The following is a 19,361-nucleotide window of genomic DNA, read 5'->3' as shown; positions in this document are numbered from 1 at the left end:
AAGATTCTTTAAAACTGCATTTTTAGAACTTCAATTTCTAAAAACAGCGGCAGACCAGTCACAGAGCCCTACATGCTCTGCTTTCACTACTAAAGCTGAGGTCTACAATCATATTTTTAAGACTTCGAACATTTTCAGGGAAAGGACACTCGTGAACCTTCCCCGCCACCAGCATCACTGAAGGTCTTCTTAAACTTTTTTTTTTTTTAATTTCAGTTCAAGGGTTTCTGAACTTCTTAATCTCTAACATTATTGAATATCATCTAAAATTAAGTTTGAAATTTTAGTTTTGAAAAATTGCCCCCACAATGGTTTAAGTACCCAGAAGGGTACTTAAACCATTCCCCTTCTTTTAACGCTACCAAAGATTTTTTGCAATCGTTGCCCTGCTGATTCCGGATTTTCAAGGTTCAAATTCAAATATAGAAATGAGCTATTAACTAGAGATATTATGTACACATTACAAAACATAAAATTGAAACAAAAACAATTACGCTAGCGATACAACATTTAACTTTCGACCCTTTTAATGAGCACAGAAATTCATTTATAATTTTTGATCTTAATAAAAACAAACAGAAACTTTATTTGCCTTGAAAGAAAATTTAGTTAGCGTCAAAAATGAAGAAAAAAAAAAAATCTGCTTTCTTCATCGGAAGCAAAAAGATCACGTTTTTGCGAAAGGGAGACATTAAAGGAAAGAAACAGCAAAGAATAGAATTATGCAAACTATTTTAGAGTTGCATTCTAATTAGTTTGCTATAATAATCAATATTTATAATCATTGACATAATCATTGAATATTTAAAGCAAGTTCAAAATAATAATAAAAAAACAAATTATTTGAAGATAAAAGCATAACGAACGATACCATATTTCTGGTAATTACACATGGAAAAATATCGGAACTCAGGTGCACAACCAGAAAATTATCACCTGCTTATATTTGAATTTAAATACAAGTTGCTTCTATAAATACTGTTCTAAAATGATTTTCCCTGTTTTCTGTAGTAAGAAAACATTTTGAAGACCCACACAAACTAATCAATGCCTAGAGAGAAACAAACAAAAATGATGCCCAGAGTATAGGTGATAATACATGGAGATTAAAGTATACATGCTCTAAAACAAACTTTCAATATATTTAGCAGCTAGCACTTTTGTTATACATTAGGTTAATAGGGTTTGGTGGGATTAAGTGGTCATAAAATCAAGGTTTTTCAACTTAGATGGACAATAAATACAGGATTTTTTTTAAAAACTTGTTTTTGTTATTATTTTACATTAAAGAACACACTGAGTTAAATTTTAAGAAGAAAATTTTTTGTTTTTACATTAAGATATTTTTATTTCATGTATGAACTGGGGTGGGATACGGTGGTCATAGTTAAAAAAAAAAAACTACAAATTTGTGGTGGTCAATTATGGTCAACAGTTGATTCACGAAGAATTTTAATCATATTTAACTTCTCAATTTCATCAAGGAAGGTGAAAATTTCCATTGTTTTATTTCTTTAGGAACATATTAAAAATAGCAACTGAATAATGGGTTGTTGCCTAAATTACCAACATTATGTAATAAGAATTTACTATACCCAAAGAGAGTTCCAAAATTTTATTTTTACCTTCTTTAAAAAAAAAAAAAAAAAACGAGAAAAAATCCAAGTTTATCGAGTTATTCAATGTGTATGAAAAACTTCTAGTTCTAAGCTTTTTTTTTACTGATATTTAACAAAAGGGTTTTTGGAACAAATTATTTTTCTAAATAAATCGAAAAGCTGTTAGTTACAGAAAAAGTGCTTAGATTGTTAAATATTTTTCTAAAATACAATCTTGCACCAATTACTAATTCAATCTTTATTGAGCAATCACGATTGCTTATTGTTCTCATTTGACTGTACTGAATTCCTATCATTTTATTTTCTCACCGGCACCCTCTGCCAGCACCACCGTCGCGTCGACCTGCCTCATGATGCTGCTCCTCTTGCGAAAACAGTCTCCAGGTTACGTCCATATCCTACACGCACACGTACACACACACACACGCCTACACAGAGGAGTACACACACAGCACTGCATACACAACACGCACACACATGCATACACAACACGCACACACATGCATACACACACGAACCCACACACATGCGCCTACACAAACACACACGTGCATTCATACACACACATGCTCGTGATTGCGAAAAACATAATTTGAATTCAAGATGCCAAAAATTCAAATTAATATATATATATATTTATTTATTTATTGCATTTTCAGTTCGTAACTGATCAGTTAGTACTTAATCAGTTACTAACTGATTAAGTACTTTAACTGATAAAGTACTTAATCAGTTAGTTAATAAAGTACTAACTGATTAAGTACTTTATCAGTTGTACTTAATTCCTGTTCACCTCAAAACTGTGCATGCTTAGTAAAATTAACATTTAACTGATATCTGCCTAATGAGTTAAGATTAAATGATTTTAGATGAAGGTTATATGTTAAACTTCACCTATGACCACTTTACCTCATATTAATTGAGTTGTTCCAAAATATTATATAAAATGAATCCAGCTTAGCTGTTAATGCAGACGTGTTCTTGAGAAGTGTGGGAAGCTCCCTGCACGACCAATCTGATGGAAATTCTAATACAAAAAAATTAAAGTCCTGCCAGTGAAAAAAGTTCGAATTCAAAACACAATTTCGACTTGTTAAAAGCTAAAACAAAAATGTTATCTTCATCTATTTATTTCAACGACTTGGCCATTTATTTGATGTATGACCACTTTACCTGACCAGACCCTAATCATTTGCAAACCATTGCTTTGCTAAATAAATACAACTCAATTAGACAAACGGCAAAAGCTATCCTAGATAAAATGTCAACTTTAGAGATTATTTTTTTCAGAAAATTTTCCTCTGTACAGAATCATATAACAGAATAGTTGCAAAGCACTGACTTAGACAATATTCTTGACTTCCACATCATCATGCAAGCTCCAAACTCCAAAGCGATTTCTGAAGAATTCAATGTTATCTTAAGGCGGTCAAAATCTTTTGTAACTGACTGTGACAGCAAGTTGGAAGTTAAAAAAAATAAATAAATCAAATTTTTTGATAAGAAACGACTATTTTGGAGAAGACTGAAATTACTTATCTAAGAACTAAAGATTTTTAGCACAATACAAACCTTATTTTCAAAATGAATAAAAAAATAACTAATGAAAATACATACATCAGGATGCATAATAACTTTTAAGATCCATTTTTCTACGAGATTTAAATATTTTGCATTGAAGAGGTCTTATGGCTAAAAAACTTTTTTTTTTTGCAAGAGTGAAATATATAACATTTGAAATTCTGATTCGATGTAAAAAGAAAAACAAGCAAGGCACTTTTAACAAACCTTGAAAACTAAACACACAATTCTCTTAAAATTTTTGTGGAAAGGAATTAAAAGCAGATCCTCAAAATTAAACAAATTTTACAACAAAAATAAATAAATATAAATTTTAAAAACTTACTGAAATAGAGACAGAGCAGATATCAAATCTGGAGTAGTAAACTCAACTGGAAAACCAAAGAGCTCCACAATGTTTTCATTTTCTATAACAAAAAAGATTAAATTAATTTGTAAATTTGATTTAAATACAAAATCTTATTTAAATCTACATACTTAATTGGATTTAACAATTGCTAGAAATGTAGTTGCACAACACAAAATGCCAGTTGATACCCTCATTTAGCTGGAAATTTCAAACAGTTTAATGAAATCAAGATCATATCTACTTAAATAAGCATTTTTATATGTTCCAAAAGAGCATATCAAAGAGAAAAGCATACACAAATAAAAATATAGTCATTTTGGACTTGAACAGGTAATTTTGGGATGCAGCAATCTTAGCACTTTTAAATATAATAGTGAAATTTAGATTGAGCATAATTCAGAAACATTTAGAAAATATGTTATCTATAAGAATACTAGGAGGGAGAATAACCTAAGTTGTATAAGAGAATGAGAAATGAGCAAGTTTCAAAATGCAGTAACAGCAGGGCGAAGTCAAATATGGTAGCTCAAAACTTTTCATAACAATAATAAAAATAAAACAAAAAAAATTTTACAAATTAAAAGTTGGGCTACCATTGCTGACATTTGAAAAAAAAAAAGGACATTTTAGAGGGAGATTTTTTTTAAAATTATATCATGCATGGATTTCCTCTATCACACATTTTAATTCTTAGAACACTTGCTTAAGAAAGCAAGAGAGAGAGTTCACTGAAATTAAATTCATCCAGTCTCTTGAAAACTTTAAACGAATTTTTAAACGCATTGTTGAAAATTTCCTTCAATTCTTCAGTCAGCCATCTTGCATATGCAAAACGAATTCAAGCTGTAACTCAGAATACTACATAAAGGATTTTAAAAAATCAAATGGCAGAAAATTATTACGGAGGGGGAAAAATTATTTTAACTTTCAATTCGAGCAATGAATAATCACGCTTAGAAACAAAAAAAAAGCAGACGGTGGCGTAATGTAACCCTATGCGATTTATCAGCAATAAGGGACCATTCATTAATTACCTAAGGATGATTTTGGCAATTTTTAACCCCCCTTCCCCCATATAAGGATAGGTAAGATTTTTCAAACCCCCCCCCCCCATTCTTACGTAAGATTCCATTTCGTTTTTCAAAATAATAAAATAACGAATCTTATATCACTGGAATCGAAATTAAATTCGCTATTATTAAATCAAACCTTTTCATGTAAAGAAATATTTGCTAAAAAAAGGACTCTAGAATGAATGTTTTTTTTGACATTTTTTTTTGTTTAAGATGCAATACTAATTAAAAATAAAACATGCCATACATAGTGTGATTCTTTTATTTTATATTACTCTATTCATTCTTTGTAAAACAAATTAAAAACAGCTCATTTTGATGCATTTTTTACTTTCCAGACACAAATGAAGTATGATCCCTGCCAAACCACTTGATTGCGCGATTTTAAATCCAAAATGTGGACCAGGAAAATATTACATAAGAATGGGTTTGAACCTCCCCCCTCCCCCAAAGTAAGGGTATGTAGAGATTTTTCCAACCCCTCAGGATCCTTACGTAATTAATGAATGGTCCCTAAATGCAACTATCCAAATTGTTTTTGGTAAAACCTCTCAAAATAATTACTAAAACAATGAAAGACGGGAAGATAAAATGTTTCCTTCAAATTGAAGCCCATATTGAGTTTTAAACAATGCTCAGAAAGTTTGGGGAAAAAAGGGCCAGTGGAGGAAATTTAACGCTTTGTGTTACACCTTTCGTCTGCTAAAGCGCCGGCCACCTTTGCAGTACACATGCGCAGAAAGGAGATTGCGGCGTAATTTAATCCTATGCATTAAAACATTCGTCCTCAATAAAATAAGACTCTCCTAACAGTTTTTGGTAAAAACCTCTGAAAATAATTACTCAAACTGAGAAAAACACAAAGATAAAATGTTTCTTTGAAATTAATGCTGAGATTGAGCTTTAATCGATTCTTAGAAAGTTTTGAAAAAAGCGCCAGCGGCGAAATTTCACACTATGTGATAAAGTCTGCTATGAAAAGTGAGTCTCCGTGTTGTTTTTGGTAAAATCTTCAAAATAATTATGCAAACCATGAAATACTAAAGAGAATAAAGTTTTTTCTCCAATTTGAGGCCCAGATTCAGTTTTCTTCGATGTTTAAAAACTAAAACCCTTTAACTCAAAACTTATATGTCTTAGCATCCAAAGAACCTCCTTGCCCTTCTTCAAGCTGGCTGCAGAATGTTTTAGCACAGGCATTGGTACGGTAGCATGGTTGCTGGGCCAGTTTGGCGATAAACAAAATTAGAGTTGCAGAATTATTGAAAGAGTTGCAGAACAGTTGAAAGATACTATTTGGTGTCATTTTTGTTTATTAAACGAAATATTTTAAATTCTAAAAAAAAAACCTGCTTCACTCGCTAAAGAGTTTTAAAGCAACTGTAAATCTAATTTAATGTTTTGACAAATAGTTTTAAATTCTAAAGAAACTAACAGGTTTTTTTGAAAAGGTGTGTACAAATTTTAGTTCAAGAAAAATGATCATTTCACATGGGGGGGGGGGGGAGGCATTGATTTTTTTATTCAATAGACTTCTTTTGAATTCTTCGCACAGGCATCCCCATGCAGGTACTGCTAGCCATTTATAAATTTGTAAAATAAAAGATTTCTAGCATTATATGTACTAACTTTCATGGAAAACTGCTGGGACATTAACAATTTATAGAGGTTACAAATAAGTACATTCCCAAGCTTAAAACCTAACCTAGAGGATTGAAGGTACACTGACTTTGCTTATAGAGATTTTTGAAGATTGAAGATCTTAGGAAGCAACAAACAGCACTGCAAGATTACATGGCTGACTTGAGCTTCATTTTTGTTGTGGTATCAAGTGGAATTTCAATCTAGTAAAGATATTTCATGCAGATTACCTCATCACCTGGTGAACAACTTGTGGTTAAATGGATAAAACAAATTAAAATTTTTCCTTCCTTTGTGAATAGTAGACTATGAATAAATACCCATTTAATCCAGTTACATTAATCAAGTTTATTTCTTTAGTTAACAATATAAAACAGGGTTAAGGACAGTTCGGGGGGGGGGGGGGGGTATATTTTTCATAATTTGGATTTCTTTTGTAACACCTTAAATTGAGCAAAATATATAAAGCTCATGCAGCAAATGTCAAATATAGGGTAAATGCTCCAGTAGTCGGCCATTTAAAGAGATAAGAGGCCTTTGTTGTTGAGTTTTGTTAACCTATAAATTTCAGCTATCAATAAAACAACTAAAACAATGTAAACCTTTAGGTTGTACCTTTCTGATAATGATACACTAACTTGTTTCTGGAATAATATTTTTTTATTTTAAAAACCAAGCTGTTGTTAATACGAGAAAATGCTCCAGAAGTTGGCCATAGAATCCCAGTGCTCGGCCATGCATGAGCTAGTAGTCGGCCGTTTCATTTTCATCATTTTTATGAGGTGTAAGTGAATAAATTTGAACAAAATTGAATGTGAAACTTACAGCACAGCAGTGTACTTAAATATTAATTATTCCAGTGATTACAAAAGAATTTTGCATTCTGGATGTCTTCATAACGTTTATCTTTATATTATCTTCTAAACTGCAATCAGTTTGAATATGCATCTCATGTAAATTTTTAAAAATTATTTATCTTCTACATCAGCGGTTCTCAACCCATGGGGGGGGGGGGGGTGCAAAAGAATTTCAAGGCGGGGGGGGGGGGTGTTAGGGTATATCATATAAAATAAAATCAACCCTCTCATTAATGTTGTGAAAGTGACTAATGTGTATGCAAACCTCACTTGAATCCTAAATTACCTCAAAAAATTGTATTTACTTCTTTTCATCTTGGATTTCATATGTGCTAGTAATAAGCTGTTCAAAATAAAGCTTTGAACAGTTGAGATATATTTTGTGCATGAAACTATCTAGATTTTTCTTTATTTACTAGTTTTCACCTATCCATATCAGCTTTAGTTTTCCAATTAGATTGTTTGTATTAAGCACGTATGGAGAGAGGGGGGCGGAGTGACCTGATGTTCGTCTTCAAAGAGGCTGCAGAGCCTGAAAGTTTGAGAATCCCTGTTCTATGTCTTTAACTAAAATGATATCATATGCTGCGAAAGAAGAAATTTGACCCGGAATTGAGACCCGGGTTCAGCCGGATTTTTTTTTTGGGGTGGGGGAGGCATTTTGAAAACTTTCAAAACATGAGAATTTGGACTCCCCCCACCATGGCACAAAAGGTTTCAGTGGTAACTGTTTATGTTAACATTAAGACTGAAAGAAAGAGTTGCATGACCAATAAAGAGGGAATTATTGATCGATATGATTGACATTTGACTAGTATATGTTCATTACAAAGAAACTTCAACATACGGAACACAAAATTAAAATTGTAGTTTTGGAAATAATTTCACCTCAAAACACTAAAAGTAAAAATCCTTTTACTTAAAAGATTAGCAATTAAGATCACGCCTAAAGAAAATTTATCATAAAAAACAATGGTACTTCGTTGTGAACGAACTGCAGTAAGATGAATTATGTATGCTCGTTCGTGCTTTCAAAGTTTTTCGGCGGGGGGGGGGGGGGGGGGGGGGGGGACCAAGGGATATGAATTCAGTTCATTTTAAAGGAAAAAAGCATCAAAATACAAGCAAAAATGCATAATTGCATTATGTTGTGAAAATCCAGAGGGGGTCAATTGCCCCCCCTCCCCCCATTGATTGCCAAAGTGACGGGCCTGTATGTAGGCAAATTAAAAATTCAGACCTTTGGGGCGTCATGAAGATAAGCATACATCTTTCAACAAGAATATTAGTGAACAATGAATAAACTAAAATGGAATTAGTAGTGACGTAATGCAATTTTGAAGCTAAGTCAGCATTAGTTTAAACAACAAATAAATTTTGATTTCCTATAAAAGAAAACCCATGGAAATAAATATTTGGTTATAGAAGCAGTAATAAAAAGTGTTACCAACATTTAAAATAATTAGCCTTAGTAAAATCAAACCATAAACTTAAGATGGTTTGATAAGAAAGATGATAAATCACCATTTGGTAATAACATGTTAAAAGTAATAGAACATTTATTCTAAACGCAATGATGAACTAAATTAACAACACCAGTTTTCAAGAATTCAAAGTTAAAATCAACATTAAAGGCAATAAAATGACGAAATAACCCCCTTTTGTCAAAATAACAATATTTTATAATTAGGTAATATTATTTTAATAGAATTTTCGATCAATTTAAATATTTTTTTAATACTTACAAATAACAAGCACACAAATAAAACACATAAATGCTGTGAAAAACAATGTTACCTTTTGATTTTGTATCTGCAAAAGATTCATAATCAGTAGTAATTTTTGTAACTTTGAAATGATTAGATTCTGCAACTTCACATAACTAAACAAAAGAGAAAAATTGGTGGAAATCACAATTCTTTCATATTGTTATGTCATTAATTGAAAAGCTTGTTTCAAAATGGCATTAAGTACATTTTTATGCGATTTTGTTGTGTAAGATTTATTATTGAAATTAAGAAAAAGATAATTCCTCCCAGCAATCGAAGGATGAATATAACACTTAATTATATAGTTAAAAAATCCCAACACAGTATAATTATTTAGATATATGAAAAGAAAACCATGACTATCTTTTTTGAAACAAAACTATAACTTATGCCTTTTTCTGCTAAGAACAAAATGATACAAATTATTTCTATTTGAAAGTAATATAAGTTTTTTTGTTTCATGTAAACGCAACATAAATTTTAAACACAATTTTGGTCACCACAAATCTTCATTTACAAATTCTATTTCTTCACTGTTATCATTTTCACTTATTTTAAAAATAGATGTGTTGTTGCAAAGATTGTTCATAAGAATAAAACATTTGTATAATTTGTTAATTTGCAAAGCTTCAAGTAATTTCAGAACATCAGATTTTTTGCTTATTTTACATTGTTTTTTAGTTTTATTTTAGAAAGTTTGGTGGAGAAGAGAACTAATTTTCTGTATGTCTCATGTGAGACCATGTGATCTCAAGGGACACTGCCAATTTGTTAAATTTGACTTGATTCTTTTTGCCACCAAACTTACTAGCAACTTAATTTTCAGGGAAAAAAAACGAATTTTACTCTGTTTTCAATGCAACTAACTTTGTTTGGAACTTCTACTAATTGTAAATACATTGTTAGACAAATGCTGCTATCTTTTACATTTAAAAAAAGAAAAAAAAACTTTGAACATTTTGACGGAACGCCTTCCAGAAACACTCTCTTTAATTTATAGCTGAATGAAAACAAGATAGAAAAAATTGTCAAAAAAATTGACAGTTAAATTCAAATAGTTATCTCAAACGAAAATATTACTTTATCTTTTACATTTGTCCCACACTCCTTTTATTGAATTGGTTGTCTTGAATACGTGCCATTGAAAATATAAAAAAAAATAAAATAAAAATTCGTCACACATATGTACTCTTTTCCATCAATTTTTCTAAAGTTGAAAAATTCTTTTAATTTCAATCCATAAAGAGAAACCTAAAAAAAGAAAAATCTAATGCCTCTAAGAAAGGCTTCTTATAACTCGTAGCCTGTGTGGACATCTGAATCAAACTTTATGCAATATGTAAAATCTTTGGAATTCTAATCAAGCTAAAGATAGAGGATGGCTTAAGGAAACAAAAGATGTGGTAACGTTGACTTCCAAAAAGCTTTCTAAAAGGTACCATGCATGTCTCTTCTAAGTAAACTGGTAGGCATTGGAAATAAAGGAAAAAAATTATTTTGGTTAGAACTTAACTGCTTGGAATGTAACAAAGAGTTCATTCTCAGTGGATTGATGCTTTGAGTATTATTCCGCAAAGCTCAGTTTTAGGGCCATTGTGGTTTATTATTTTTAATAATAATGTTAGTGAATGGCTTTCTAGCAATATAAATTTATTTTGGATGATATCAAAGTTAGAGGTTGTTGAAAATAAAAAGCAAGTGAAACAGCTTCAAGGAGGTTTAGATTTGATTTGCGAGTATTCAAGTTTGCAAGTATTCAGGGCTTGGCACATTCTTTAAGAAAATTTCTAATGCTTTATTTTGGTCATGGAAATTTGTAAACCAGTTATTATTTACTGGGACCCATCATTTGCAAAACAGACAGTTGATGATCAAGATGTTTTCACAGATTTGGACTTTAAAATTAGACAGCAATACAGCCTACTTGCTTTGGGCCAATGAATTAGTTTTGAAAACTGTTTGCTATAAATTTGCAAATGCATGTTTTGGAAGGTCAATTACCTCCAAAATATATTTTTTCAAATACATAATATAAATGTTAGAAGTACAATATATTTTTTTCATTATTCACGAAAATGCTTTTATTGCAGGAATACTTTATCATTCAAAAATAAATGACAAAATTTTTGTAGAGGCCACTACTTCCCCCTACTGCTAATATATCTTTCCCCCTACCATAAATGACATTTAGTCATTGCAATCAATGTCGGCAAAATATTCATATAGATACCAAGAGCTTCACTGAGATTGTATCTGTCTCAACTCAGTTGTTGGTAACTCCAGACTCAGGAGTCCACAGCAGGGTTCGCCGATATATATCATGATATATATCATTATATCCTATTTATTTTGAAAATATCATATTTTGATATTTTCGATATTTATTTTTTCAACTATGGTATTTTCAATATGAAAAGTTTTATTAATCTAGTAATATTGTTCATTTATTATTAAAAATAACCAAAAAGTTATGTACTACATTTTCATGATGTATTAATACATCATTAATGTAACAAAGGTATATACTATTCCTTATTTACTTGTATTTTATATTCATAAAATTATTAGTAATGTGACAATTTTAATTCATATTAATAGTGCCTAATTAAATATTAAACATTGCTCAGAAAGAAAAAAAAAAGGTTATGACTGTGCAATTCTGAATCATATAACAGTGCAAAAGTAGCTAACAGAAGAAAAAGCAGTATACAGCTAATGCTAAATTAACTCCATTAAAATTGATAAATATAAAATGAAATATTGGATATAAATAAAATGAAGGAAACCTTAATTTTAAGTCTACATATTGTAATTATAATATAAGAAACTAACGAGTGATTTGAGGATGCATTTACTGTTTTGAAGACTTTAGTTTGTGCTAATTGAAAATATCGGATATATATCAAAATATCCGATATATATCAAAACATTGGATATTTTTGAAAATATCATGATATTGTCAAACCCTGGTCCACAGCAAAGACAAAACTGTGGTCTCTGGATGTCATGACTGGGGGTGTCAGCATATGCTTGTAGTTATTCATATAGGGAAAGCTTGACCATGGAGAGTTGGTACATATTAATTAAATGGAAATTAAAACATTCCATTTAGGTTAAATACAATTTGATGTTTTTCTAATTATTTATATAATATTTCGCTTTAAAATCACTGTAATAATAGTTTTGAAATTTCGCAAATAGCAATAGAAATTACTGACACATGTTTTGGGGATCAAAACAAATCCCTTCTTACAGAGGCAGCGAGTGAGGCTGATAAGTGCAGGGGCAAAATTTGTTTAGGAAGTTGAAGACTATTTTAAGCTATCTTGAATGACTAGGGGAGGGGGGTGGGTCTTCTGATGCTCTCTCCCGAAAATGATTTGATTTGAACTTGTAGTTTTAAAAACGCCGTTTTAGTATAGTTTTGTCAACGTTTAGAGAACGGAGAAGGAGTTTCCATGGTTGTCCCTGTAATGTGTTTTTTAAAATATTAAGTCAATTCCTCATATATATATATACATATATAATAGCCAATGATTGAGTAACGCTCCTGATGTTATCAACAATGAAACTCACGCCATGGCATGATAATTTGATAATATTTTTTGGTAATTTTTGACGTGCAGGGAAAGGTTTGATTGTGACAAAGCTGAACTAGATCTGGTCACTTTAAGAAAAAGATCTTCATTTTTTTTTTCTAAATTGGAGTTTTAAAAACGCTGTTTTATTCTATCTAGGGGGATTCTCTTCCTGATTTTCCCCCCCTCAAACTAGAGTCTTTATAACACAAATTTAGGTCATCTTTGAATTTAAAGGAATTCAAGAAAGTGCGTTCAAGGGCTTTCTCCTGGAAAATTTTCAAAATTTAAGGTTTAAAACTGAATTACTAGGCAATGTTTGGCGACTTCAATGTTCGGGGAATCTCACCCAGAATGTTTTAAAATTGAAATCTTAACGTTGAGGCAAATTTTGATGATGAAAAAGTGCCCCCCCCCCCCCGAATTGCTGCCACTGCCTTCTTAGCTTATGCATTAGGGTGTATCAAAAAAAACTTTTTCTCGAAATTCAAATTGTGAAGTTGATAAAAAGTTGCCCCTACCAACTCGCATATTCTGCAAAAAATTTTACTCTAATAAAAAAAGGTTTAGGTGTCCTGAATGAGGCCGAATTTTTTTTTTATTTTCTTCAAAAAATTAATACATTATTATTATTATTTTTTAATTAAGAATAAATGTTAACAAATTTCAAGATGAAAAATGTACACAGTTAAGTTGGCGTAAAAAGTAAAGGGAAAAAAACTATCATAAACAATAATAGGTCTCCCGCATTTATTCAAAACTTCAGTGATTTTCACAGCAAAAAAAGCATTTTGCAAGGCCAGGGTTTCACTGTAGAGTAAACTCCCGATTATCGGCAGTCTGATTATCCATGGGTCTTTTCACATTTTTTTTTTTTAAATTTTAATGCCCATTAAATTGTTTTTTAAACTTATGATTGTGCTATTGTTCGATTTTAGTTTTTCCATATGCAGATATTTTACATTGAATGTTAGTTGATGCAATGTAGCATTGATTTTAGCTCTAATTTAAATGTATGTGTGTGAGTGTTTTTCATATTTTTTAGCTTTTGTATATAATATCTTTTTTTATCTATTATTTCGGTTATACACGGTTTTCGCTTATTCGTGGTTTCCGTGCCACCCTATTCCGCAGATAATCGAGAATTTACTGTATTTCCAAAGACAAATAATAGCTTTTTGTTAGTTCTAAACATTAACATTAGTACAAGCACAAAAATGAATTTTAAATTCAATCCAGACAATAACTACCCCAAACACCTTTTGGTTTAGTTAGAAATTACTCACTTCTTTCCAAAGGTTTGGTTCCAGGCATTCACCATCTTCATTGAACATTGTTTCCCAAGAATCTGCACTTTTCTCAAGTTGTAAAAGGTTGCTTTCAATTGATTCTAATTTAGTTTCAATAACTCTATCTTTATGAAAACTTTGTCTATTACTTTCTAACTGATGATTTGAATTTTCATTGCATTTGGAGGAGCAAGCAATGTTTCCTTCAACCAAAGGATCTACCAGTGAATGTTTAACAGTTTCTTGTTTATTTTTACATTCTATCTTAAAATAAATTTCTTTTTCTTCCTGTTTTTGCATGGACATATTGCAAGCGTCATTTTTTTCAACTGAATGATGCTTATCACTGAAGTATGATCTGGTTTTATCACTTGTTTTTGATTCTGAGCTTTTAGCATTTTGATTAATGTCAGAATGTTCATTTTGCTGTGTCTTAAGTTCAAAGTTGTTTTCACTAGCCTGCTGAGATTTCAGTACTGATTTCACTTTAGCAGAAACTCCACCTGTCAAATTTTCATTCTCTTTGCTGGAAAATGTAATCCTTTCACAGTCTGTTTCACTATGACTTTCAGAACTAATTTTATGTTTAACTTTTTTTAAAGATACTTGATTATTTTCTGTTCTGTCCACACTTGACATAGCATTATCATGTGTGATGGGATATGTCAATTGTGAAAAATTAACTGATGTATCAATAGTGACTTCTTGCTCCTCTTCTTTCATATTATCTAAATAAATTTCAGAAACTTTAGGCTTTGAGATGCTTTCAAAACCATCTTCATTGAACTGACCTGTCAATGAATTTGTTTCAACTTCCCCAGTAGAACCATCTACAAAATTGTTTTTTGGAGATGGTTCTACTGAGATATTGATTTCTTCTTTTTCTCTTTCATGCTTCACTCCTCTTAAAGCTCGAGGAACATATAACGGTTTGTCTGGCCTCCTTGATCGTTCTCTATAAAGAAGTTTAATGTTAGTATGTATATAAATTGCATAAGTGAATGTGAAAAATACCAATAGAACCTTACAGTACAATAATTAACAAAATAACCAACATAAAAAGCATGAAAAAAATAAACACTCTATAATAAAATGTGTATAAAATAATTTTACAAGAAAACCTTTTGCCGTACCAAAATAGAGGAAAATACAGGGTGGACACCAACTAAACAAGTTAATTTCCTAGGCTTTTGCAGACATAAAATTACATAATTTTTTTATATTAAAACACTTGGTACTATTTGAGGTACAAAAACATTTTTTGAATAATTTTCATGATGAAATATTGAAATTTTTTGAACTATTTACTATTTAATCAATTTTTGTTACCTGCTAGAATAACAGTAATTTATAACCCTGATTTAGCGATTGTTTAGGGACTGGAAACAGTTATCATTAAATCAAGAATATCGTTAAATCGAGGAGCAGCAACATTCAATGCATTAAATTCCAGACCAGCGAAATGTATCATTAAATTGAGGAAATTGTAAAATCGGGTATCATTAAATCAAAGTTATACCGTATAATGCATCTTAACTTATTTCAATGTCTAAACACATAAGATTTACTGCTGATATTTTCTAAATGAAAATAGGACGTAAAATATAGCTTAAACCTTTCAATGGAGAACTTATTGCAGTGACAGAGAAAAATTAAGTTTAAGATACTGAAAGTTCCATCTTGAAACATGATTTTCAGTTAATATTTTAAACAATTTTCAAAGTTTCCCCCAAAATTTAAAACATATGTGACTGTGGAGTTTCAAGATTTTATCAAAATATTTTGCACACAGACCAAAAAGCTTTTATTATGCTGATGTGATTGATATTTCTTCAAATATAGACTAAAAAAATTCAGAATTAAAAAAAAAAAAATTAAAAAACTTTCAAAATAAATCTCCAAAAATAGCAAACAATTGACAACTCTTTTTTTATAGAAAGACAGTAATATTAAGCTTAAAAAGCTTAAGGTTCTCTTATGTAATTTATAAGAGGTATAAAGTAGGAAAGAGTTGGATGCAATAAAATCTATTCTTGAAACTTGTGTGCATGTAATACAGTTCGTTATAAAAGAAAATTAATTAAAATGCAAGTATTTATCAAAGTCCTATTGAATTCTATGCTAAAAATATCACTCCAAAACATGCAAGACTTATTCAATTCAATTGAGTCAAAAAGAGTGTTATTATTATTAACAGCTTCGGATAGAGGAAAGGCTATCGGCTCCTTTTTTCAAAAAATTAATAAATAATAGCTTAAATCTCTTCAGTATGATTTGTAATGTTTACTATTTTTACATTACGTTCGAAATCATAAATGAAAAGCTGGTGTAAAAAGATTGAAACAAAACTAAGTCAATGTTCTCAAGTCATGAAAAGTAAAGTTTGCAGATTGGAGAGACAAGAATGAAGAAATTGAAATAAACAAAGCTGTTACTTCAATCTTTAAAATAATTGTACTTTAACTAATTTTTTTTTTTTACAGATAAATAATGCTGTAACAGAATTATATAATTTTGTAATTATCACCATTAGGGTTGAGTGAAAAAAATGAATTTAAAAATTTTGAAACACCTGGGGTCTCAAAAGCTGTCTTTCAGCATTAATAGATACTCAATAGAATTTTAGCTTCCTAAGATAATTCTTTAGGTTCCAAAATTGCCGCAAAAATTCCAAAAGTGCAACAAATTGACCTTTTTTTTTAAATGAAATTTAATATTTTGTTTTTGAAAATGTGCTTGGGGGTGTAAATGGTAACTCTAGGTAATATTAATACCTCCTACAAGTATTAGTTCAATAGAGAAATTTCTTTCAATTCTCCAAAACCCTCAAAATAAACCAAATATAGACTACATGCAATGTACCACACAGCCCAGTTATCACATCCAGAGACTGCAGTTTCGTTCTAATGAGAACTCCTCCGTCTGGAATATTGAATAAGTGAGCTGGAAACAGATGCCATTTCATTAAAACTGACCAACCAACAAACTTAGAGATAAAGTAAATTTATCTCACCAGCGAGTGTCCTCAGAATGGAGCAGTTCGACTGATGATTTGAAGGAAAAGTTTGGGTATTTAGCAGTAAGTTACCGCCCCTAAGGCAGGGCTAAGGCCAGAACTACATGCAATATACCAGACAGCCCGGTTATCACATCCAGAGACTGCAGTTCCGTTCTTATTAGAACTCCTCAGTCTGGAATAGTGAATAAGCAAGCTGCAGACAGATGTCATCTCATTTAAGCTGAGAGTGTCAACAAACTGGTAGATAAAGTAAATTTATCTCACCAGCGAGTGTCTGCAGCATGGAGCGGTTCGACTTGTGAATTGAAGACAAAGCTTGGGTATTTAGCTGTAAGTTACCGCCCTTAAGCCAGGGCTTAGGCAGAACTACATGCAATATACCAGACAGCGCGGTTATCATATCCAGAGACTGCAGTTTTGTTCTTATTAGAACTCCTCAGTCTGGAATAGTAAATAAGCAAGCTGAAGGCAGATGTTATCTACTTGAAGCTGAGAGTGGCAAAAAAATTGGTAGATAAAGTAAATTTATCTCACCAGCAAGTGTCTGCAGCATGGTGTGGTTCGACTCCTGAATAGAAGGCAAGCCTGGGTATTTAACAGTAAGTTACAATAATTAAGCCAGAGCTAAGGCTGAGCTGCATACAATATACCAGACAGCCTGGTTATCACATCCAGAGAACGCAGTTCCGTTCTTATTAGAACTCCTCAGTCTGGAATAGTGAATAAGTGAGCTGGAGACAGATGTCATCTCATTTAAGCTGAGAGTGCCAACAAACTGGTAGACAAAGTAAATTTATCTCACCAGCGAGTGTCAGCAGCATGGAGTGGTTTGACTCGTGAGTTGAAGGCAAAGCTTGGGTATTTAGAGGTAAGTTATTGTCCCTAAGCCAGGGCTAAGGTAGAACTGCATGCAGTATACCAGACAGCCCAGTTATCACATCCAGAGACTGTAGTTTTGTTCTCATTGGAACTCCTCAGTCTGGAATAGTGAATAAGCAAGTTGGAGGCAGATGTCATTTCATTGAGGCTGAAAGTACCAACAAATTGGTAGATAAAGTAATGGTGGATAAAGAGATGACGACTGAACTTGAAGCAGAAATAGACTACTTTATCCTTTTATGGATAGAATCAGCGTGTATGCACAAGCAATCAGTTTTCACTGGGATAGTTAAAGATGGAAGAGGGGGGGGGGAATAGTTTTCAATTGATTTTCAAATTTTGGGAGAACGAAATGAATTTCCTTTGATTTTAGCCTAAAGCCCAATAGATTTCTTAACTAATGTTTTTCTAAATTGTTGTTTATAACTTGTAAATAACCTTTTCCCCTTAATAAATGGCTTTTTTGTGTACTAAAATGGTTTACGGGTCATTCTTCAAAAAGTGTACTTTTCTGTCACACGCCTTCTACACTAAAATCTTTAAGAAACAACTTATTTAACAATGATTTTTAATTTCATCAAAAATATATCTATTTAAACCTGCCAACAATTTTCTAATTCTAATTTTTATTTTAGCATATTTTTGGTTCACAACATGTGAATTCTCACCTCCGTGGCATGTCACATACCTTATGTGACTTTTTGTTTCTCAATAACTTGTTTAATTAAAAGCATATATTTATTTATTTATTATTCATTTCACAAGTGTCTCAAATACTAATTGTTTAAGTATATTTAATTTTTTAATGTGGTTTAGTTCGTTTTAGATGGACAAGGAGTTATGTCACACAATAAATTCTCATCTCCGTTACCTAAACACAAAATGCCATTCCTCATTAACACATGGCAGTAATGACATCAAATTTTATTTTCCATGATACAAAAGAGCCACCTTGTTTATTTTCAGCTATAGTTTAAGTTGTGAGATTTTTGTCGAAAAACAAGAAGATAGTGTGGTTATTCTGACTTCTCACCTCCGTGAACTTGAATTTCAGGGATGTAAATTAATGTAAAAACGATTTGAATATGTTTTCATATTCTAAACATGTGCAGATTGTAGCAACGAAGAAAAAAAAAATTTCCATAAAAAATGTATCTATTGGGCCTATATTAATGGAAAAATCCTCACCTCCGTGATAGACCCTTATCAATGTCATTATTTATGAGGTGAAAATAACTGATGGATGGGAAATACATCAATAATAGGCATTCTACCAAAATTATAAATTGCCAGCATAACCTTAAATTTGCCAAATACTATTTTTAAACATACATTTGAAACTACTAATTAAGCTGTACTTTAATTAAAAGAGCTGACTGCTTGTACAATTAACAAAATTGCTACTTTGATAATAAATTGGCCTCGATTTTTAAATATTTAAAGTTTATATATATATATATATATATATATATATATATATATATATATATATATATATATATATATATATATATATATATATATATATATTTATTTATTTCTGTGAACAAGGCATTTTTTTAAACATTTTTAAATTAATGAGTAAAATAATTGGAACTTAGCTGGGTCATTGTTTATGGTTACTTCTAGTAGATAACACTTTCATGTAAGAATTTAAAAAAATTTAAAAAAAAGGTTTCAAAATTGAAAAATATTTGCGTTCAGAAG

At 31.0% G+C, this 19,361-nt stretch overlaps 1 protein-coding gene across 1 annotated transcript in view; it reads right to left on the bottom strand.

Moving 5' to 3' along the window:
* LOC129219068 (coiled-coil domain-containing protein R3HCC1L-like) overlaps positions 1 to 14,479 on the bottom strand; it is a 35,153-nt gene extending 20,674 nt beyond the window's left edge. The window contains exons 1-3 of the mRNA XM_054853387.1: positions 14,128 to 14,479; positions 8,918 to 8,932; positions 3,526 to 3,607 (exon numbers count right to left, since the gene is read on the bottom strand). Of these exons, the coding sequence (XP_054709362.1) occupies positions 3,526 to 3,607; positions 8,918 to 8,932; positions 14,128 to 14,479 (449 nt within the window). The remainder of the gene's footprint in view (positions 1 to 3,525; positions 3,608 to 8,917; positions 8,933 to 14,127) is intronic.
* Between the last annotated feature and the right edge of the window lie 4,882 nt (positions 14,480 to 19,361).

Source organism: Uloborus diversus, chromosome 3 (assembly GCF_026930045.1).
Source record: "Uloborus diversus isolate 005 chromosome 3, Udiv.v.3.1, whole genome shotgun sequence".
Taxonomy (NCBI): domain Eukaryota; kingdom Metazoa; phylum Arthropoda; class Arachnida; order Araneae; family Uloboridae; genus Uloborus; species Uloborus diversus.
The sequence above is the reverse complement of the archived record's forward strand: the minus strand, read 5'-3'. Positions and strand labels throughout refer to the sequence as shown.